This window comes from Zonotrichia albicollis, chromosome 16 (assembly GCF_047830755.1).
Source record: "Zonotrichia albicollis isolate bZonAlb1 chromosome 16, bZonAlb1.hap1, whole genome shotgun sequence".
In the NCBI taxonomy this organism is placed as follows: domain Eukaryota; kingdom Metazoa; phylum Chordata; class Aves; order Passeriformes; family Passerellidae; genus Zonotrichia; species Zonotrichia albicollis.
The window spans coordinates 13,223,945-13,247,454 of NC_133834.1; the positions used below are offsets into that span (position 1 = coordinate 13,223,945).

General features: G+C 47.6%; 1 protein-coding gene across 4 annotated transcripts in view; it reads left to right on the forward strand.

Moving 5' to 3' along the window:
- The window catches only part of GSG1L (GSG1 like), a 55,458-nt gene that overhangs the window by 21,177 nt on the left and 10,771 nt on the right, over positions 1-23,510 (forward strand). For all 4 annotated transcript variants that reach the window (XM_074552834.1, XM_074552833.1, XM_074552835.1 and 1 more), the window contains exons 3-5: positions 10,799-10,951; positions 14,973-15,084; positions 20,070-20,237. In XM_074552834.1, the coding sequence (XP_074408935.1) occupies positions 10,799-10,951; positions 14,973-15,084; positions 20,070-20,237 (433 nt within the window). The remainder of the gene's footprint in view (positions 1-10,798; positions 10,952-14,972; positions 15,085-20,069; positions 20,238-23,510) is intronic.

A 23,510-nucleotide genomic window follows, 5' to 3' on the forward strand; every position in this document is an offset into this window, starting at 1 on the left:
AGAGCTGGAGATGAGAGGCTCTTCCCCTGTGGGGAGGTGCTGCAGGAACAGGCTCAAATGTCAGTGCTGGCTCAGAGCTTTGAGATGGCCACACAAACACAGGGCAGGATTCCCAGGGCAGGCTCCTCACAGGTGTGCTGCAGCCTGGCCAGGTTACTCCAGGGCTCTGTGGTATCTGATTTTGTGGAACAATTCCCACAAGGAATGGCAAGGCAGCAAGCCACCAGCAGCTGCCTGCATTGCACTGCTCCCTACCTGCTGATAAACTCACAAAATAAACCAGGCTTTTCAGAGCCCACAGAGGCTGAGGCAAGGCAAAACCCTGCAGAAGGAAAATGCTCATGGCTATTGAACACTGAACAGTCCAAAATTCTTACAGGGAGGCTTTTAAATGAGAGCCTGTCCTCAGGCAGAGGTAGGAGGTGCCTCCTGCACGTCCTCTACACAGCCTGTGGTGGTGCATCCTGGAGAGATGAAGCAATAACAATTCTGCATTGCCTAAAAAGTGGCTGGCAGAGCTGAGGTAGCACATGGCAAACAGCAAGTAAACAAATCAAGTCTCACCTAAACACAGCACAGAAAAAAGAGAAAGCGAAGCCAGTTCTGTGCATGCTCCTAAACCAGCACTCCAACAGCAATTAATGAGAACAGAAAAACTAGATGCCTGATTTTAATGGATCCTGACATAATAGGTGTAGCAGAAATTTGATGGGAGAAAGATAATTAGAGGGACAATAACGTCTTGTTGCTGATTACACTGAAAGACAAAGCAGATGTCATGTACTAAAGCTGAATCAGAATAACAAGGTAATGTCATTAATGAGCAACACAATCTCTGTGGATGGATTCCATGTTCAGATAAAAAATGCAGAATTATGTTAGTGATCTCCCCTTGGGACAGCTTCAGAGACAGCAGGGTTAAACCTGATAGCAGAGAAGGTGTAAGGACAGAAAACAAAACAGCAGGAGCTGACTAAAACACCATGCACAGACCAAGAAATGTTATCTATGATGTAGAGACAAAATTTGGATGTGAGCTGGAGAAATTAGTGGGAAGCTTGTTACTCTTGACTTGCACTTGATTCAAAATGTTAGTAGGAGATCCTTTGTGTGGCTTGTATGGCAGATTCAGCATCCTTCAGAAGCAATAAAAGTGGGTTTAGAATTTGTGAAGAAAGAAACTCAAGAAAAGCAAGAGCTACTTAAAATAGATTAAAATGTTCAGCTAAAAGGACAACTGAAGCTTGAAAGCCTGAAAACCACTGGATACACTGCAGGCCTCTGAAGCATGCACAAAGTGAGTGACTGAGAGCAAATGGCAGATAATGATCAGTGTTGATAAATGCCAAGTGGGGAAGATGAGGAGTCATCCTACCTTTACATATATAGTGATGGGTTCTGAATTAGCTTTTCCCCTCAGGATAGAGTTCTTGGGCGATGACAGACACTTCTATGAAAACATTAATTCACTGCTCTGCAGAGATTAAGATGAAAAAGAAATATTAGGATCATCGTAGGAACCCAAGAACAAAACAAGAAGTCACCATGCCACCACAAGTACTCGTGATGTACCCACCTGCAGCTCCCTCATCCCTCCCCTGCCAGCCCCAGCTCAAAGCACTGACAGTAAAATTTAAAGACAGAGAGAGAAGACTGACATTTATGGTCAAAAATAGGGAAATACTTGTTTGGATGAGGAGGACAATGCAGAGCAGGTTTGATACTCGAAAAGAGACAAACGAGACTTGTAACAGTCAAGTTAAAAAACAAACCTCCTTTTTTATGTACTGGGTAGATGTTCCTAAGAAGAAAAAAAGAGGATCAATTTTCTAAGAGGAGCACTTAGAGACCTGCATCAGTAAAAAGAAATGTAACTGGGTCTCCCAAAAGAACTGTACACTTTCGTAAACAGGCTCTATATTCCTCTTGAATACTTCCTATTGCATTATTGTTCATATATCTGCAATAGGGTAAATCCTTACCCACACACACAAATACCTGTGCACTTGTCACAGGAGAGCTATGATTAAATATTCAGGAAAAAATGTGTTACTTTTATTTTATCTGTGTTTTCTTACACATCTGTTATGAATCACTGAAGTTAGTTTTAAAGGGCAATTAGACATACAAAGATGAAACCATCCTTACCAGCAGAATTCAAGCTAAATTCCTAATTACTGAAGGAGGAAACAGTCTTGTTGTTCACACTGGGGATGCCAAAGATGTGGAGAACACTGGTCTGAGCATCATTCATTTCTCATCCCAGTGCTGAGGGTAGAAGTACATCACAGAATCTGCACTGGTGGTCTTCAAAGGGAAACACTGAGCCCAAATATATTTAGTAAGGCACATGGGATAATTCTCTTTTAGAGTATTTTTCATCATCTTTTCCACTCTCTTGCTCTACTCATTATATTACTACCACACCAGGAAAAAGAGATTATGGATACAAAGATATCCCACAGTTTGCTCAGTATCACACACAGGATTCAATCTGCTCCATGCCAGAGCCATCCAAAGCCATCATCACATAGAAGAGAATCATTTTATGAGTCACTTCTCCACCTCACCTTCCAAAATAAAGAAACTAACCAAGAGCTAAAGCTAAACAAAACCAAAACACAGCTTTTCCTCTGTCCCCTCAGCAGTGTCAAGTATTCCTCCTCTGGTTTCCCACGTTCTGCAAGGCGCAGTCCCTTGTCTGGGTGCCAGCCCTTTATTTACCCTTGCTGCCCCATTCAGATGGCTGGAGCAGGCAGTTTTAGGTAGCTCAGGTGGCATTTAGGGTCAGGAGGCTGGCAGTGTCCCTGGTGGCTCTGTGTGTGCCTCTCTGAGCACGAGAGGATGGGCAGATGGTCGGCTCTGCCGTGACGCATTAACCAGCAGCGCTCAGCCCGCTGCCAGCCACAACAACATGCTCAGGGTTCATTCTCCTCACCATTTCCTATTGATCACTCCAGCATTTCTGGCTTGGAATTCCCAGTATTGGAGTAGCAGAGAAGAGCAGATGACTAAACCCACCCAAATGGCACTGGAAGGGAGAGTGAGATTTACATGGAGCTGGCCTTACTGCTCTTCCAAACAATGAGCACAGCATCTCTCAGTTTGCCTTATTGTTTCCTCTCTCCCCTCTTAAAGAAGAGAGATTTAAGTGAGACCCAGGTGTCAGTTCCAACAAATTCAATAAGTTTGAAAAAACAGAGCAATTAGTCAAGAAAAAACACAAGGACAGCAAAGACAGCCTAGGAGACACAGGAGCAGAACTTTTTGTTGCTGCTAACATGAGCAAGCGTAACAGTTCCCCGTGTCCCTGGCTGACCAAGAAGGAGAATGAAATCACATTCTCAGGAAATCACAGGAGAATGAATCTGCTTTTGCACAAAGAAGAGATGACACCTGCAGGGTGCAAGTTCACACTCCCAGAACCAGGGCTGGCCCTCAGACACGGCTCTTCTCCTCCCACATGGGGTGACATCTGTCTAGGTGACTTCTCCCAGCCTCCTGTGGTTTCCCAGTGTTTTGTGGCAGTTCAGGGATGTTGTGGACAATGGCTGTGAGGCACAGGGTGAGAGCAGCACGTTCTCCCCCAGGCAGCAGCAGCAGTGTCTGGGTTAGCAGCTGCCAGTGGGGAGGTGAGAAGGTCCCACACTCTCCAGGACAGCATTGTTTGGACTCTGGTGTCTCCCCAGCTGCTCAACAATGCAGCACTGGCTTGTCCTTCAAGTGCCACACTCCTGGTTTCTCCTCAGTCAGGCACGAGGATCTGAGTGGTAATTTAGGAGCACACATTGCTCAGCTCCACTGCCTTGAGCAGACAGAAGGGGTTTTGTCATATGATGAACTGGAACTGTGATGCAGAAAACCCCCCAAAGCTCCTACTTGCCCATCAGACTCTGTCAGACAGCCCTGGGCTGAACTGGCAGAGGAGTGGCTGGAGCTGGTGTGGTGTCACCACAGCTCAGACAGAGCCTGGCTCTCAGGGCAGACATGTGACACTGAGATTTGAGGAGCTCCAAAGCTCTCCCACAGCTCTCAGGCTGCCTGCAGCATTGTCCAGCCTGGTCACTGCTCAGGGACAGCGTGGCAGAGTGTGACAGCTCGGGTGAGGCTGCTTTGGGCAGCCCCTGACCCCAGGAGGGCAGCTGTGCTCTGGGAAGGGCTGGGATGCAGCAGCCACAGATCCCCAGGGAGCACAGGCGGAGGCAGTGGGTGTTCCTAAGGAGGATGAATTCCCACTGAGGCATTCTGAATGTGAGCCTGCCCCAATTAGGAAGCTAATTTTCTGTCTGAAAGGGCCCTCAGAAATCAATGCAGATTCCAGACCATTTCTTCTCGGGCACTGCTCAGGAAGGCTGGCAGTGTCACACACCATGGCAGGCAATACATTCATTTATGGGCTTCTTTATGCTGGAAAATTTCCAAGCCACTCTCCAAAATGCATGACAGACATTTCCAGGCACACAATCCCTGCCTTTGCTGGGTATAACATGGTTAACATGACTCAGCAACATCCTTCAGGAATAGCAATATGACTTTCCCTGAAGAAATCCTTTAAGAGCAAACAGCTCATGTTTATGGATTCAAAATGCTTTGAACTCTCCCAGCAATTCCTGTGTTGACCACCTCCTCAGTGTTTCCTTGAGAACATGCACCAACACTGGATCTTTGACAGTCATTTCCATGGCCTGGCCAGCCTGAAGGAGCATCCAGATGAGGATTTCATTATTTCATCTGGAGATAGGACCTCAGAATCTGCCATCAGATCCCGTTGGCATAGTGAGCTGGCACCAAAACCCAACTTTTCTGATTTGACAAGTATGCATCAAACTCCATGCCTGCATGTGACTGTAGGTGGTAGGAGGTATAGATGTGATTTAAACTCTCCAGAACTGGTTTGCTGGCCTCATCAATCTCAAAAACTCAACAGGAATTGAAATTATGGAACTTTGGCATTCCAGAAACAGCAGGAAATGCTTCTTTATCATCCTGCACATAATCCCATTCAGATGTCATCCAAGTTCTTGGTGTTTCAATCCAAACTGCTAAACAAGCCTGAGCATGGTTTTAATTATGCAACACAAGAATCATCTTGGGATTTTGTGGGGAAGGAGCAGAGAACATGACAGGCTTGACATGGCTCAGTTTAACCAGAGCTCTCATGGAGAAGATGGAGTGACTGCTCCTGTTTTGTGTCAGGAAATGGCAGTGGATTTGAGCAAGGAATGAACTTTGGGTATCAAGCAGTCAAACTCAGCTCAAACCTCCTGGAAGTCATTAACAATGCTGTTCTTTGGGTTCCTTCATCAGGAACTCACTGAATGCTTCAAGATCTGAGCAGAATTCCCATGGCTTTTATCAGAATCCTGTTCCACAGGAAACTCAGCACTGGAGCTCCCTGACTCCACGGTGAAAGGTGTCCACTCCTTCCTCAGTGGCCAGGGCTGACCTGAAATAGTTTCAGGTTCTGGGAAGAGCTTTGTGAGACTCATTGTAAAGATTCTCTCACTATCAGAAGAAATGTTCCATTTGTTTGATCCCTTCAGGACTGTTTGCAATATCCCTTTTCTAACATCTCAGTTCAGGCAGGTGCACTCAAGTTGATGATCTCCTTGCAGAGGTCATCCCAGACCTGTGGATCTTCCTTCAAAATGCTGCTGCTTTGTGCTGTTAGACAGAAGGGCAAGGGACTGATCCTGCCAGATGGCTCATGGAGTGTCTGAGTGCCTAAAACCTCAGGGATCTTGTGGGTAACAGTTCTCCCAGCCATACTGAAGAGTATGTTCACATCAATGGAGAGTGCTGGGAAATTAATTTCCTTGTAACAATGCTGCTGCAGGGCCTGAGCCCTTGAGGAGGTGACACTGGGGGTCCCACCATGAGCTCCATGGACAAGACAGTCCCACACGCTGGTTAGGAAATAACAAAGCTCAGAGACACAAAGTTCTTTTCATGTCCCAGCTACTGCACTGATCTTCTTCCTGCCATGAGATCAGATGATATGAATGTGATATGATTCCCTCTGATGCAGGAGCCCTATGATATAGGTTGATTTATGTGAAATCTTTTGGTGAGTCCCAGATTTTCAACCTCAAATTCTGGGTGAGAAGCTGAGCCCAGGTCCTGCACTTTCAGGAATTTTGCTTCACAGGGATGTTGTCCTGAAGCTGGTGACCCCATTTTCCTCCAGGAAAAGCCTCACAGTCTGTGAGCAATCAGAGCAATCCCACCTGGGACATACAGCCTATCTGTGGGTGGGAGCAAAGATCCAAAGTGTTCCACAGTGCCCAGAAGTGGCTCTGTCATTGTCAGCAGCACTGCTGAGGGGTGACAGACAGGGACAAAAATTACAGGAGAAGGTGTGTTAGAACAGGAGGTGTTGATGGTATTGATGTCAGTGGTCATCCAGATCACAGTGCCCACTGTTCTGCAGCTTCCCAGACACCAGGATGGGCCCAGACACAGGACACAGGACAGGCCCAGACACAGGACACAGGACAGGCACGGACACAGGACACAGGACACCAGGACGGGCCCAGACACAGGACACAGGACACCAGAATGGGCCCAGACACAGGACACAGGACAGGCCCAGACACAGGACACAGGACACCAGGATGGGCACAGACACAGGACACAGGACACCAGGAAGGGCCCAGACACAGGACAACAAGTTGATGTTCCCCAGAGAGTGACAGGACAGCAAGACAGTGTCCTACCAGCTCCTGGGCAGCACAGAAGGGAACATGCAAACCCAGCACGATTTTCTCACCTAAAAAAAGCCCAGCAGGCATGAGGAGGACTTGACAGCTGTCATCCTCTGCATTATTCCAGGGAATCCTGGAAAGATGGGCTGAACACATGGTGTCCTGGTGCTGGCGTGCTGGGTGGGCTGCTCACACATCCCCACCCTCGTGTGTGTGGGAGTGCCACTGAAACCTCTCTGGGTTTGCTTTTGCTTTGCAGTCCAAGGCTCTCCTTTCCTGGGAGGTCTCACATTGGAATATCCTTGGCACTGAGGCACAGCCCAGCTGAGCTCCTCCCCAGCCCCTTCTCTGCACAGAGTGGGTTTGCTGGACAAACAAGCATGAATAAACAGGACGGAGACCAAAAGATGAGAGGAGTCTGCTGATTGATGAGAGTGCAGAGCCTGAGGTACAGGCCATCCAGGTGGAACTGTCTAAGTGAACCAAGTCCTGACTCTCCTGAAGGAGAGATTTTTCATAGAAGCTGAGTTAGGCCAGACAGATCCCTGGGGCAGAGGACACTGGCTGGAGGGGAGTAAGCAGACAGAAAAGATGACAGCAGGGAAGATGGGAAAAGAGAAAAATACCCTGGAGATCTTCTTCCCTGTCACCTGGAATGACTGAGGTCCCCTCAAGAGAAGGAGCTCTCTGCTTTGCAGGAAGGAGGCTGTAAGAGGTTGTGAGTGGAAGTGATGCCAAGTGACTGCCTCATGAATCTCATGTTGAGAGAGGAGCAGTGGGAGATCGCTTCACCATCAGCACAGAACAGAAAGACTCTGTCTCCTGAATTAATAACCTGGAGCAACTCTTCTGCTTCAGGCAGCCACAGGAAAATCCAAAATTCATACACAGGATGCATTTTCTGGGTGTTATTATTTAGATGAAATTCAAAATCAGAGGAGCAGGACAGGACATAGAACTATGCAAACACTGCATGTGGGACTTGCCTTTCCCTGCATTAGATGCACTAAACAAAAGGCTCAGAGCAGGTATTCAGTAACACCGTGGAATAAGACAAGAGAGTTCCTTGGTAGATATGAACAGGGCCCCAAAAAAAGCAGTAATTGACTATGCCTCCCACAGCAAACTCACCCAGCCTTTGTGTCTCATCAGAAAAAGAATTTACAGGAGAGCAAAACTCACGTCTCATTGAGCTTTTCATCATTTCCTTGAAAGGTTATCCTGCTGGCAAAGCCACTCTTATCCCAGCCCTTTGGAAGGGAAGGCAAAGCACTCCCTGAGACACCAGCCACACAGTCAGATGTTCCTCCCTGCTGCTCCTTTCTCCTTCCTTAGGAGAATAAAGGACACTAGCTGGCCCCAGGCCCTTCAGGCTCAGCTCCCAGAGCCCTCCTGTCCCTCTGACAGTGTCCCCTTTCAATGGACACAGGAACCCAGGTGCTCCCACAGGGACATTTGCACCTCCCCAAACCCCTGCTCCTTCCAAAATCACTGCACTGGTGCCTGCAGCCCCAGCTTCAGGCCCTGGGCCAGAGGTGGGCAGCAGGTGGGGTGTGCATTTATAGAGCTGAGTACATCACCTGAACCACCAGGGCCATCAACAAAACTCCAGAACATCAGCCAAACCCCCAAAACCATCAACCAAACCCCCAGACTCGTCCTGCAGGGCTGCACTCCAGCTCCTTGTTCCCCTCTCTGCAGGTACCTCCAGGATTACCCTGGCCCAGGAGCAGAACCCAGCACTTGTCCTTGTTAGATGTCATCTGGTTGGTGACACTCAATCTGCCAAGATCTCTCTCTAAGGACCCTCCATTCTCAAGGGACTCAGGGTCTGCTCCTGATTTAGGATCACCAGAAGCAAAATTCCTTAAGAGTGCCCAGATCATTGACAAAAACATCCAAGAGAACTGGCCCTACCCCTGAGCACACCAGCCTGATGTCACCCATGGACTGCAGCCCTCTGAGCCCAGATGTGCCCCCAGGGAAGCAGAGCTGGAGCCACCTCACAGTGGTGAGCTGCAGACAGAGTTACAGCGCTGCCCTGGTGTGCACAGAGCACCAGGGGGTTCTCAAGGCTTGATTCAGGGCAGTAATCACCTGGGCAGGTGTGTTGTACATTAATATTTCAAGTGTGGGCTGAATGAATTACAGCTCATTAGTTAGGGCTCTCTGCTGCCTCAGCCTGTGGGTCAGGTTTTCATCAGCTAATTCTTCCAAACTCAAATCATTCCATCATTCTCTCATCCTGGACATTGCTGGTTTTAGAAAATGAGGCAAAATCCCTCCTAAACCCTGCTGTTTCTGCTCTCTCTCACTTGCATTCCTTTTTGGAAGAGTTGCCTGGTACCAAATTGACTAAGAGGAGTGAGATAAGCAGCTGTTTGCTGTTGATAGATGCAATATTGCACACACAGCCACTGTGAGCAATTAAAAGCTTTATTTATTGCTATCTCTGTAGTGTAGTTTAAGAACTCAGAAGGTCAGCTACAGTGGCAACAACGAATAGCACATATTAATTAGATGTAATTATAAAGATGAATTCCCAGACAAAATATGAGCTGGGATCAGCCTGGTCACCAAGAGGCCACTCAAATATTTGATAAAAGTGAGACTGCATATCTGGTTTGATAAGCTGGACTGTGGGCTTTATCACACATGTGCTCTGGCAGTGAGGAGAGAAGGTATTAATATAAGTGAAGCCTGTAGCAGTCTCTATGGTTACAGCTAACATTTTCTAATATAAGCCATTGTCTTCAGATGCTTAACTTTCCATGTTTCAACTGCTTAGGCTGAAATTTTCCATCACTGCTCATTGTTTCCAGGTGAATTCTCTAGCAATCAGGTTAGCAAATGTACTGGAGAATTCGAGCAGATTCTCATGCTGAAACAGCAATTGGAAATTGGGCAGGGACTCAATCTTATCATCTGTTCCCATCCTCTCCAATTTACCCCATGGCTTGGTGACTTTCAAAGACTCAGCAGATTCTGCTGGAGGTTTTGTGCTGCTGGAATTCCCAAAGGTGACATCTCCTGGTGATGCAGCCGTCCCTGCTGGGGTCTGCCCTGAGCTCTGCCCAAGTCCTGCAGAGCTCCAGCAGGGCCCTGACCCTCTGGGCTGCACCCAGGGGCTCAGGAAACTCCAGCCAGGCGTTTTTGCATCTGCAGCTCCTCAGCTGAGCATGTTATCAACATCTGTGCCCACCCTGCTGTAATTGTGGCAGTTTCTGGGCCAGTCCTGAGGCACAAACCCTGTGAGAACACCCTGAATGAGACCAGCCATCCTGCAGAGCTGTTTACAACAACAGCCCCCAGCACTAGGCTGTGGCAAGAATTTTAAAACATGGACTGAATTTATTTTTTTTGTGGAAAAGAGGCATGCAAGGCTGTCCAGCTCCCAGCAGCACACAGGCAGGCAGGTACCCTGTGCCATCACCTCCCTGCCTGGTGGATTGTGCTCATCTAAACTGTGGAACAGGTGGGGAACTTAATTCTATGAGCTGTGCCTGTGCTCAGAGGAGCCGAGAGGTTCTCACATATCCCCACAGAGGTTCTGTAGCCAAGCTGAGCAAGAGCAAGCAACAGCTTGTTCTTTCTGCAGTGTCTTTACCACCCTGCCACTCTTCACATCTTCATTCGCTGCTTTTTCTGGTTTTCTCAGTTTGGGCCGTGGTTTGCTGAGTTTAAACTCTGTGAATCACAGAATCATTAAGGCCAGAAAAGACCATGAAGATCACCAAGGTCAACCTTTTATCAAATGCCCCCATGCCCCCAAAGCACATTAGGAAATGCCACCTTTTCTTGTTTTCTGAACACTTCCAGGGATGGTGACTCTGCCACTCCCCTGGGCAGATTGTGCTTAATGACTTTTTCAGTAAAGAAATTTTTTCCAATACACAGTGGATGTGATAAACATTTCAAAAAAAAAAAAAAAAAAAAATTACAATTGGTGACTTCAAAAACCAACTAACTTTTAAAAAAAAATCCTAATACCTATTTACTCCTAGGCATTCCTGACCTCCTAATAAATTTTTGCCAACTTTAACCTCTTGCAAGTGTTGCCCAGGTGCTGACAGGTTGCTGCTCTTTGCCCCCAGGTGTGCTGTGGCTCTCAGTGGTGTCCGAGGTGTTGTACATCATGCTGTTGGTCGTCGGGTTCAGCCTCATGTGCCTCGAGCTCTTTCATTCAAGCAGTGTCATAGATGGGCTCAAGTTAAATGCCTTTGCTGCTGTCTTCACTGTGCTTTCAGGTATGAACCTCCCCTTCCCCTTTTTACCACCACAAAGCAAAATTTCACAACTTTGAGAGGATAAAAACCCGGAGGCTCCACGACTCTCTTATCCACGTTTAGCTATCGCAATTTTTCACTGTAATTTTTTGTTCCTTTGGCACAAAGACTGCATGATAAATTCTCCTCTTGCCAGGGAGAAGTGAATATCCTCATTCCTGATTTCACAGCAGCAATGCAGTAATTATCCTTCCCCAGCCTGCACAGCCATTACCACAGCTCCAGCCTCAGCTCCATTTGCAGCATCATCACACTCATTTTCCAGAGGAAAATTAAAAACATGTAAAGCTGAAAAGTCTTTTTTCTCTGTTAATCCTGAAAGTAGGTGAAGGCTGGAAAACCAAAGGAAGGAGCTCATCTTGCTAATTAACAAAATTGAGAATGAAAAGGGTTCTAATGCTGGCAGTGAGGGGCAGCCCCAGGAGTGGGCTGGGACATGGACATCTCTCAGAACAGCTCTTCTGGGCTGGTTTGTGCTCAGTCTGTACTTGGGGCCCCTCACCATATCAGCTTGAGGAATTCACTTCTCTAAAATAACTCCAACCTTGTGGTTAAGTGCCCCTTGACTTCTGTGAAGCTTTTTTCTGGCTAAAACCCCCATTTTCCAGGATTTATACAAGCAGCAAGGGTGCCCATGTGAGCACTCCTGCATGGACCTCTCTGGCAGAAAGAATTCCTGCAATAGAAGTGCATTTTATCCTGCTGCATTTCAGGCTGGAAGACATTACAACAGGCAGTGTACATTCTGGGAAGGACTCTGTATCTTCAGGGATAGCTGCAAATGGTGACATAATAACAAAGAGGAAAGGTCAGAAGTAGAGCTGAGTGACAAAAACATCTGATAAGAACTGCCAAAGCATATTTTTCAGCTTTGGATATAATTTGGAACTTAAAAAAAAAATCAGTTCCATTTTCAAAATCAAACTGTGTGGATTTCTTCAGCATTCAATCAATTACTTCCATGCTGTTCCTCTCTCCCTTCACCATTAACTGCAGTTTTAAAGTTTTTTAGGAATGATGAAGTTGTCTTTCCTACACAACTTTCTATTTTTATTTTGGCCTTCCCTCTTTCTAAGTACATTGCCAAGATAGTCCAAATATAAACTTCAAAATTTTACAGGGAAAAATGATAGAGGAATTGAAGCAAGGATAAAACCCCAAACCCCAGTACACTGTTAGTTGTTATTTTCAATGGCATGGGATATTAGAGGAAAGAAGAAAACTATATTTATTTAAGCTTAGCATATTTATAATGACATAGCTTAATAGAAATTAGGTAATGAAGAGGACTTTCCATTGGAGCATAACACTCCTCATTAAATTCATGCTTGAGTTCCCTCATAAAAGTGCAATGAGATCTCCGCATTCTCATAGCTCAATATCTAAAGTTCAGGAAAAAATATCCCAACACTGTGGTCACTTATTGTTGTTGTTTCTATGAGCCACTAAAAAATACCCCACAACATCACAATTTTGGCATCCCTCTTAACCTTACACAAACAAAAAAACTTACATATGTTTCTCACATAGTATTTATAATAAAACATTTTCATTAATGTTATATACTCCACAAATGGCATTTCTAGTAAAAAATATAGGAAAATGCTTTAAAGTACATTGTCTTCTCCAAATTTCCTTCATCTCCAGCTTTCCAAAGCTCCTTAATTTCTCCCATTACTGACACCACCATGCAGCTCTGGTCCAGGATCTCCAGCCAGCTATGAATGATCAGTGTTTCTGCACTGCCAGCCACTCCACATCATCAGGTTTTTCCACCTGCAAACACCTCTTGCCCTGGAGCCTGGATGGGCACAGGCATTGTGCCCTCCCTGCCCAGCTGGGGGAAAAGATGATCCTGGGCATGGAGTGTTGGTTTGTGGTACAGGCAGCTCATTTCAGCTCATTAAATGCACAGCAAAAAGGACCAGAGGGTTTCCCCACGGAGAACTTGGCAAGGCACAACTAAAATAGACCAAACCAAAAGTGCATGAAGCAGCACAACAAAAGATTTGCATTATTCTGCTTTAATTTGGATGCGGCATAACAGCACCAACAGCCATGCCAGGTGCAGATCCAGCCCCATCCCACCCTGGCATTAGCAAGATAAAACAAAGAATATTTCCATTGTTTGCTGGTGACCTCCTCCTCCTCACCTGGATCAGTGAGTGTCACCTCAGCCTCCCACACAGCCACAGGGCTGAGGGTGGCTCAAACCCTGAGCAAGGTTTGCGTGACAGAGCCCAGCAGCTCAGCCCTGCTGGGGCTCGTCCTGCCTGTGTCAAACCTCCTGCCGCCTCTCAGTGACGGTGACAGCTCTCAGGGCAGGCTGTAATATTTTATTAGGGTTGAAAAATTACTGACAGGACACGTAGAAACAGCAAACTCCAAACTTAAGATCAAGGCATAACTGTCAGGTGAAAAAAAACCCACTGATTTAAAAAGTTCAGCAAGCTGCAGGTGCATTCTGGAAATTAAATATGAGCAGGAAAAAAGCAAAGTGTGCAGCACTTTGCTGTGCTCCCATTAGGCCACCCACCCTGCCCAAATCTCATTTCTCCTGGAGTGAATTGCTCTTTCCACCTCCTATCTTTGCAGTGTGTCACTCCAGCACGAGGCAGCTGAGCAAATCACCCCTGTAAGCTCCCTGTAACACAACTCTTCCCCCAGCCTCTGCACTTGTTTGTATCAAAGCTGACATTTGTCTTCTGAAGGTCCTGCTCAACATGCCCACAACACAAACATTCCCCTGCTTCCTCCCCCATTGCTGCCCTGAATCATCCACAGGCCGGGGAGAGTAATGGAGTGGTTTAGGTACTGAGAGTAGGAAAGAAAGAAGAGCCAAAAATTGGGAGTGGTTGGGGGAGGGAAATCAGGATCTTCCATGTATGGGAAGGGCAACCATGGAAAAAATTAGTGGTCAGAGGGAACAGTGAATGAATGGTCCAAGTGTGGCACACAGACCTTACTGCACCCACCATGGCAGAATATTGGTATTTCTGAGTGCCTGGAGCTGCCACTGCAGCACAAGAGGCTTTTGCAAATCTGTAGGTCCAAGAACTATTTGGGATACAGTGGTCCAGCCCCATCTCCTTAGCCTGAGCTCATTGGGGACCATCACCCTGCACTGCCCAGATGCCATGGCAGGAACATCCCAATAGAAAATTCTCCAAGCCTCAGAGCTGCTCCTGACCACCACTGCTTGAGAAGTGGGGTTTGGTTTTCCTCAAAGGGCTGTTGAAATATAAAGTTCAGGTGTTTTTCCTGTTTAAACTGCAGGACCACAGTGGCCAGCTAAAGGCAGAGCCACTCAGGCCACCCTGTGATTTACTGCAGCCTTGTTCCTTAACTTCACAGTGTCTGAAAGTCTGATCCTCACCCAGCTGCATTTCTCTCAGTGAGCTCTGACAGTGTCACAAAAGCATCTCCAGCCCTGCCCCACCAAAAGTATCCCAGTGGGGTCCTCTCCTCACACATCATCAGGAGAACCAAGCTCACTTCACCTCCTTGTGCAGCTTCCAAGTGTTTTATGAGTGTTCAAATACATCAATCTTAGCACCTGCTGGGACAGAATGTGGTTGTGTGGCATGAGCACACTGAGCCTGCACTGCCTGCAGGAGCCTCTCTCCTCCTCCTCCTCTCACCTGGGGCCTGTCTGTGACGGGCTGGGAGATCTCTGTGGGTGGCACACCCCTGGTTTGCTGCAGCTGGGTTGGTGGGGATGCTCCTTGTGCAGCATTTTCCTCAACGATTCCTCAACTCCTCTCTTAATTGAGAATTCAGAATGATGTAAAATAATGAGCTCTCAGTCACATCTTTCCTCTGCCCATGCAGCTCCCTCCTCCACAGTAGAACAGGAGGCATAAAAGTACAACAAAGACTTTTTTGGAGCTCTCAAAGCACTTCCAGCAGTAGCTCCCTCAAGAATGATTAAAAAAAAACAAACGTTGGCACAAAAATTCCTGTTCTGATCCCTGCTTCCCAGGTCTCTTGGGGATGGTGGCACACATGATGTACACTCAAGTGTTCCAAGTGACAGTCAGCCTTGGGCCAGAGGACTGGCGACCACACTCCTGGGACTATGGATGGTCCTTCTGGTAAGTGTCACCCCACGTTCATCTTTTCTCTCTGGAGCTGTTCCATCAGCTGTTGGGATGCTGCACACATCCAACCTCCCACCTCCAGCTAACAGGAACATCCCTGTGGATTTCCAGCTGCCAAACCTGCAGGAGCAGAAGCCCCCAGGGCCAGGCAGGTTTGGAGGTGTGGGACAGTTCTGTGCAGCAGCAGCTGCGCTATCAGCAGGTACAGAGCATTTGTAAATAAACAGCACCCACAATTACCAACACAGATTGAGCGCTCTCATTAAAGTTCAATTTAGGAACATAATTGCCATGGCATTTCTGAGACTTTGAGCTTTTTTATTTTTTTTTCCACCCCTTGTTTTTAATTAATGTCTCAGTTGAACCTTAGGGTGCAGCTTTGAACACAACTGCAGAGGAAGGTGCAGTGCTCCTGGCACGATGAGACTTCCCTGTGGATCGTGGGGAGAAGGCTTGGGAAAATGGACTTGGGTTTTTGTTTGGTTTTTTTTTCACCTTTCCCATTTATCTTCTAAAATCGCGTAAAACTAATTTGGCCAAGACACAGCAACTGTGTTATATTGCTTGCACGTTTATAAGAAGCTTACCAAAAGTAGGAGAATAAAAATACCTGCAAACAACATCCCCAATCCTCCAGAGGCATCAGCCTCTTTGGATGGATAGGGAAAATACTTCTTGTAATTTCCAAATATAGCACATTATTTTCTTTCCATCTCAAAACAAAGACAACAATCTTTGCTAACACCAACAAGTAAATACTTCTTATGCACAGCACTGCAGGGAATTATTAGTCTTTCCTTCTCACCTCTTTCCACTGTGTTCCATAGGAGGAGTTTCTACCATTTTAGCAACACGCTACAAAATACAAATCACATTATATTTAAAATACAGCTTATTTGGTGTCTCAATAATGAATATTTATTGCATGTGATAATGGACTTATAAATACATTGCATTCACATATTTATAATATTTATATTAATATTTATAACAACTCTGTCACAATAATTGTATAATTTTCAATAGATTTAAATAATAAGGCATATTTTGTCTTCAGTAATCTATTTTGCAATTTACTGCAATACTCAGACTTCAAAATGTTGTTAAATGTCTTGCATGATAAACACTCATTAGATTATTCTCCTTCATCTTGTGCAAGCCAAGAGCCCCCATGGCTCAGAGTGGGCACCAGGGTCCCTCAGGGCACCCCGAGCTCTCCCTGGGCCCACTCATCCCACCCACACTCCCTGCTGGGAGCTGTGTCCCACAGAGAGGGGGTTGTGTCCCATGGGAGATGAAACTGGTGTCCCATGGGAGATGGGTTTGGGAGCTGGTATCCCATAGAGATGGAGCTGGGATTGGGTGTCCCATGAGATATGAGTTTAAGAGATGTGTCCCATGGCAGATAGAGCTAGGAGCCATGTCCAGTCCCACGGGAGATGGGGCTGGGAACTGTGTCCCACAGAGATGGAGCTGTGTCCCATGGGACATGGAGCTGGCAGCTGGTATTCCATGGGAGATGGAGCTGGTGTCCCATGAGATATGGGTTTAGGAGCTGGTATTCCATGGCAGATGGGTTTAGGAGCTGTGTTCCATGGGGGATGGTGTTGGGAGCTGTGTCCCACAGGAGATGGGTTTGGGAGCTGTGTCCCATGGCAGATGGAGCTGGGAGCTGTGTCCCATGGGATATGGGTTTGGGAGCTGTGTCCCATGGCAGATGGGGCTGGGAGCTGTGTCCCATGAGGGATGATGTCCAGACCCCAGCCCTGTCCCAGAGCAGCCTCTCCCTCAGCTCTCCCTGGGCAGCCACAGCCAGGGAAGGCACAGTGGGCTTTGGTTCAAGGAGCAGGACTGCCCCTGGATTGGGTCTCACTGTGGAGGGCTCTGAGATACTCACAAGCAGGGAAACGTGGGAGCAACATCCCTTCTGCCTGAATTCCTGGGGTGAGGGCTCAGCTCCCCTCCACACAGCCACCCTGGAGCTGAGCCCTCTCCAGCCACTGCAGCCACAAAGCTCCTTCTTGCATTTAGCAATCTCCCTCCCTCCTGCATGCCTCCCTTCCCTGGTGCTTCCAGGGCAGCCCATTGATCAGTGCAGGATGTGGGGCAAGGTGCAAACACCAGCTCAGATGGGACAGGACTGAGCAGCAGCAGCATTTCCAGCCTGAGGACAGCCATGGGGGCCCTCATGCCATGCTACTGATGGGTAGCAGACCCGGAAAAGGACAGGCTGGAGATCAAAAGCAGCAAAACCAAGGCTTCTGCCTTCCAGCTAACACTGAGCCAACACTGTTGTACAGACCAGAGAACCTCCCCGGGCACCACCCAGGCTCAAACACCTTCTTTAAGAAGGGTTAATTGCAAATACCCACCCAGCCTGATAGAAAACCACACAGCAGGAATCATTTTCTGCTCTGCCTGGTTTCTGGTGATGTCCTGGAGCATGAGCTTTGAGAAGCCCTGAGCCATCAGCTGTCACCACCACCTTTAATTCCATCTGCTGTGAATGTGCCACTGGAGCCCCAGCCAGAGAACTGGAACAGCCCTGGCAAGCCCTGGGAACACTGTCCCCATGGCCCAGAGCCAAAGGGTCTTGGGGATCCACACTGCCATCCCTTTCCCAAGGGCCAGTGGGAAAATTAAGTTTTCTGTGGCTCTACTTCCCCTCTGTCAAAAGGGAATGACAACCCCCCCCCCCCCCCGCCAAAATGAGGAAGGGCTGCTCATGGTGTGCTCAGATGTCTCAGGGTGGTGTCCGTCATCCAACCCCATTCCCAAACCATTGGCAAGGCCTGGAGGTTGTTCTGGGTGCTGGCACAAGTCAGGAGTGGCCAGGGGATTCTCCAGGGTGGGGATTTCAGTGCCCCTGAGGATCAGGAGATGTTGGAGTTCAGACTCTCTAAAGCAAATAAATATAACAAGCCTGAGCTGTTTGAGCCATGGGGGAACCTGAGGGCCCATGGAGTATTAACAACACTGCTGTTATAGAGACCTTCACCTAAGGCAGGTGTAACTCCCAGGGTAGGGCAACCACTCTTTACAATTCAAAATAAATAGCACTTAAGCAAGATCCATAAAAACTAAAGTACATCTATCCTAATTGCCTAATTACTACGATTTCTCAAATGCCGGGCACTGAGAGTCTTCATTCTGTATTTCCTTCTCTGAACCTTTCAGCACTTCTGATTTCATCAGAAACCATCAGAAACATCCAAGAGAAATTCTCCCTCAAATTCCATTCCCCAGGCACAGTGAGGCGTGTGCTTTTTGGCTGGCTTCTTCCTGGGTACTGTTTGGGAGCCCAGCTGGAAATGTCTGCACTGCTGGAGCTCTCCCCACACTCCAGGTGGGAGGCAGACTCGGGCAGGCCGGGGAGATGCTGAGTGTGCCCCTCACACCCAGCCCCAGCTCCCTTCCTGCTTCTCCCCCAGCCATGGGGAACTTCAGGGGACTTTGTCACCCCAGGGTCACTGCATTTCTTTCTCATTTGGATCCATCTGGCTAACAGGTTCAAAACTGACAGGGAAAGAGCTGCCTCCACACATCTCCTTGCCTCAGGAGTCCCTGCAGGACTTGTTATAAGCTGAATTTTGAAATCATTGAAATGAGCCATTGCTGTTTACTTGAGCCATTTTTTCCCCCAGATTTTTCAGTCCATGAATATGTGCTCTTTTTCAAGTTTTGTCTAATTTGAAATGAGAAACTGCTTCCTTGTCTGCAGGTCCTTTGCAGAATGGGAAAATAGCTCATGCTGAGAGCTGTGTTGACAATGCGTATTTATAAGATAATGCTACTGGGGCTGGATACTTTCTGCTCTGAATAATTCACATCCATTTGTTACAGAAAAAGTGCAAAAAAGGAGCAGGTAAAGTGTGTCCCCATCACAGGTGATGGAGTTAATCCAGCTTGCTTAGGCAGCCACTGAGAGCTCTGTGCAGCCAGAGTGGATGGGCTGAGTGTGAAGCTGAGGGGAGCTGGAAGGCAGGGGAGCTCTGCAGACAAAAGGAGGAATTCATGACTTGTTTTTGCAGCCTCATTTCATGCTCAAAAAGCACCTCAACTCCTTGGGGCCACGAGTCCCTCGCCAGCTCCATCTGAACTTGAGATCAGGGAGAACAAGAGCAGCTGGAGGGAATCCCTGTACACAAGCAGGGAACAGAGCAGCTCCCAGCTGACCCTGCTTGCCAGCAGAGCAAGGACAACACTTGCTGCTGTTCCAGCTTGAACCTGGGCCAGTCTTTTATGTTTTTCCACTTCCCTTCTCCCTCCCTGTGCTCCTGGTTGGTACTTGCAGTTGTGCTGGCTGGCCAGGGTTGGCTGGCACTGCTTTCACTCTAGGGGACTCAGCCACGAAACCCCCCGGCTGGTGACTCCACAAAATGGGACTGTTGTCTTCTGCTCTGGTCAGGCTTTCAGAGACCAGACACAAGGCCAGAGGTTTACATGAACCAGGAAAGAAGGAAATACAGTAATCTGATGGAGGCATGAAAAGCAGATTAGAACCCATCCCTGCAGTGACATGGTGCAGCCAGTGTCCCAGGAATTGGAAAACTGCTCCACAAGACTCTCTCACATTGCTCCCTCCAGGAGTGTGTGCGTTTTAACATTTGTCTGCAAGGCTCTGAGGCATTGCAGAGGAGATCAGGAGGTGTCTGGCCATGGTGTCACCAAGTGTTCACCTTAGCACAGGGTTCTCCATTGCATGAAGGAACCGTGGCCCAGCCCCAGCCCATCCTCCTGCCTGCCTGAGCATAAGCCACAGGTCTCTGGAGGTAAGATGAGCTCAGATGAGATGGGTTTGCTGAGGTGAGATGAGCTTAGATGAGATGGGTTTGCTGGAGGTAAGAAAGAGGAGCTTAGATGAGATGGGTTTGTCACCTCCAGGTCCCCTGCCTGGTCCCAGCCTGTGTGTGTGCGTCAGAAATGTGGCATGAGCTGCAGTGTAACCCAGCTCTGTCTGCTGGTTTCTCTCTCCACAGCCTGGCCTGGGGCTCCTTCACCTGCTGCATGGCAGCCTCTGTCACCACCCTCAACTCCTACACCAAGACTGTCATTGAGTTCAGGCACAAGCGCAAAATCTTTGAGCAGGGCTTTCGAGAAGAGCAGAACTTCCTAGACCAGGAAGCCATCAAGTACTTCAGAGAAAGGTCAGTGCAGTCAGTCACTCCATCAGGGGAGGTTTCCATGGACTCTGCTGGTTTCAGGCTCTCACCCATTCAGCACTCATGGGTGAAGTCTCTGAGGCGCCTGGAAAAGGTGTGTGTGAAAGGCAAACACAAAAGGTGTGAAAGGCAAACTCAAAAGGTCCTCCTTGCTTTGGTTTTTCATCAATTTTGTGCTGTCCCAGTGCCCACCCTTTCTCCTGTATTCATTGAAATCTTTACAATATGCACCCAATTCACAAAAAGCTGTGCTGCCGATGTCAGCTGATTCTCCCTCTCTAGAAAGGTAAAATTGCGGGGGTGTGACAAATGTGACATCCATCCTCCCTCAGCACGTGCAACAGGCACCTCCCAATAATCCCAACAGCTGCTGAGGCATTTTCCAGCCACCACCAGGCCACTTTGGAGCTGCCAAATGCACACAAATAAAGCAAAACACCCACCCAGTGCCACCCACCCAGTGCCACCCACCCAGTGCCACCAGGATCTCAGGGGACTGCAGTCCTAGTGGGCCCCAAGGCCCTGAGATGCTCTGTCACTCTGCTCCCCTGCCCTCATTCTTTGGAGAGAGAGTTCAGGCTTTGTTTAAAGCTGTGGATTGTGTAGAACACACAGATCCTGAGCTCACACAGCAGGGATGGATCCCCACAGGATGAAGAGCTGAGAAGTACAGAAAATCCTCACCAAAATCTATGGCCTGAAGTGATATAAAGATATTTTGGGGGGCAGGAAATACAAGCAGGATGCACTGCTGTTTGTCAGACCTGTGGGGCTGTTTCTCCATGGTGGAGAAGCTCTGAGGGGACAGAAGGTTTGGAATTTCAGAATTTCAGAGTGAGGAGCTCTCCTGAGAGGGCAGAACTAGAGAGCTTCCATGATTATTGCTTTTCCTTGGTTATCTCATTAATTATTCTGTTGTTGCAGTTATCCCTGTGCTAACGTCCAGGTTTTCTCTCTGCCTTTCAGACAGTCTGGAAGGAAAAGAGAAATGAGGCAAACAACCATGATTTTCCTAATTTTGCATTTGGACATGACAGTGAATTCTAAAAAATTCTCTGTGGGAGCAAAGAAAGCCCAGACACAGTGAGGAGGAAGGGGTCACTCTGTGCCTCAGGGTAAATCAGCACTCAGGGAGGGAAACCAGATGAATTTTTGAAGTGAGAATTGCAGATAGGAGCTCAGGGGAACTATAAGGAGCAGTATCTTGAGTTAGACTGGAAAATGCCAAGGAGACTTGTTGAAGCAGCACTACTGGAACAGTAAATAGCAGAATATATTAATGGCCCAGAGGACAGGGACCTTTCTCTCTCTCTCACATGGGAATGGTGGGTTTGCTTTGGGCGCCTCCTGCCCTCACAAGATGACACAATCCCACCCCCAACAATTCCCTCCTCGGTCACCTCCTCCCAGCCCTTCCACACACATTTGGCACACTCAGCTCAAGCATGTGGTGTTCCCTAACTTCATGATTATCACTTTCTTTTTTTATATCACATTATTTTAATTGTTGTATCTGAATACATAATAGGAAGCCCAGAGACAGTGTTACCATGGGATCATTCTAGAGATTCAAAGCTGTGCAGCAATATACCAAATTTTTTAATTTTTAAGGTGATCATATTCATGCTCAGCTTCACTGCTGTGCCCTGGGGATGCTCTGACTGCAGGGGTCCAGGGGCTGTCCATTAACAACACCCTGTTGCTGCATGCTGTGGGTGCCCTCAGTCCCACACAACTTCCCTGAGCTCCCATCTGCCTTTGCACAAATAGAAAATAAAATAAATCCTCTTTCCTTCCTGTGCACATACCCAGGGATACTTCACATTCCCTCCTACTCCTCCACCTCCATGTTCCTTTTCATACCTCATGAATAAAACCCTCCAGCCTTTCTTCCTTCCAGTTACTTTGCACATCTCCTCACCCTTCTTGCCTGTTCCTTTGCCTCAGTGCAGAGCCAGCACCCCCTGGAGCACACATCCAACCTCTGGGCTGGGCACACCTGTGCAACAGGCACTCTCCTGTATGCCTCTGAAAATTAAACTTTATTATTACTCCAACAGCTCCATTTAGCACCTGGGACTCAGGGAAGGAAAGTGTCAGCCCTATTTTGCATGATTTTTTGTGGGAATATTATCCTACAGGCCTCTGCTCCCAGGGAAGAAATTTGCTTTATGAAAAGTACTGACAGTAAAACGCTGCTAATCTTGCACGTGTTTTCTCAACTCTCTCATTGCATTGTGCTTCATTTTAATTGCATGCAACTGCATAGAACAGCAGCAGATCTGCTGGAAATGTGGATGTGAGAGCTGAAATGGCCCCTTGGGAGCTCCCAGCTGTGCTGCTGTGCTGGAGGTGCAGGGGATGAGCCTCCTCACCCCATGGTTTGCTGTCTGATCCCCTCCGGCAGCTCCATCCTTTGCCTCACCCTCTGTGGCCCTGCTGCTCCTTCACCTCAGCCTGCCCATCCCAGGGCAGCCTCTGCTCTGAGAACGTGGGAAGGCCTTGAACACCCCAGGAATGTCTGTGTGCACCCCAAATTCTGCCCCACAGCCTGCCCTGAGCCCTCCTCAGCCAGCACAGGGAGCTGCCCAGCCTCAGCAGTCACAGGAGCACATCCTCTGCACCCAAGCACCTCACTGCTCCTAAACTGGGAAAACACTGAAGCAGCTGCTGAAAAATCAAAGATTTGTGGTGTTACATCCACTTATGTCCCATCCAGGCTTGGGATACTTTGAGAAGTCCAGACAAAACAGACTCTGTGGTTCACACTATAAAACTGAAAGACACCAGAGCTCTTCAGATATAATAGGTACAACAACCCTCAGGGTAACTCTGAGAAAACCAGGTCAATTATACTGAATTGGAGGTATTATTCATGCTCTAAGTGTTCTAGAAAATTATCAGAATTAACTGCAAAGTCAGCTTTCAGTCTTTCAGTCTTTGTCCTTCAAGTGCTTTTCCTTCCTTTTTTTTTTTTTTGTGTTTTCTTTTGAAATGAATGTGTGTCTATAACTTTTGCTCATCTTTTTCATTTTTTTAGTTCATAACAAGTATTTATATTCCATCCCTCCCAGTTTCCCTTTCTGCTCTGTTTCACATGAACACTCTTGCCCCGTGTGGCCATGAGCACAGTCCCTCATCTGAGGTTTACCCCAGCCAGGAGAGGAGGAGCCCTCACTGCCCTCCTGCTTCCTCCCTTCCTGCTCTGAGGATCCCTTCAGGAATTAGCTCTTATAAGTTACCTGTTTATCTGTAATA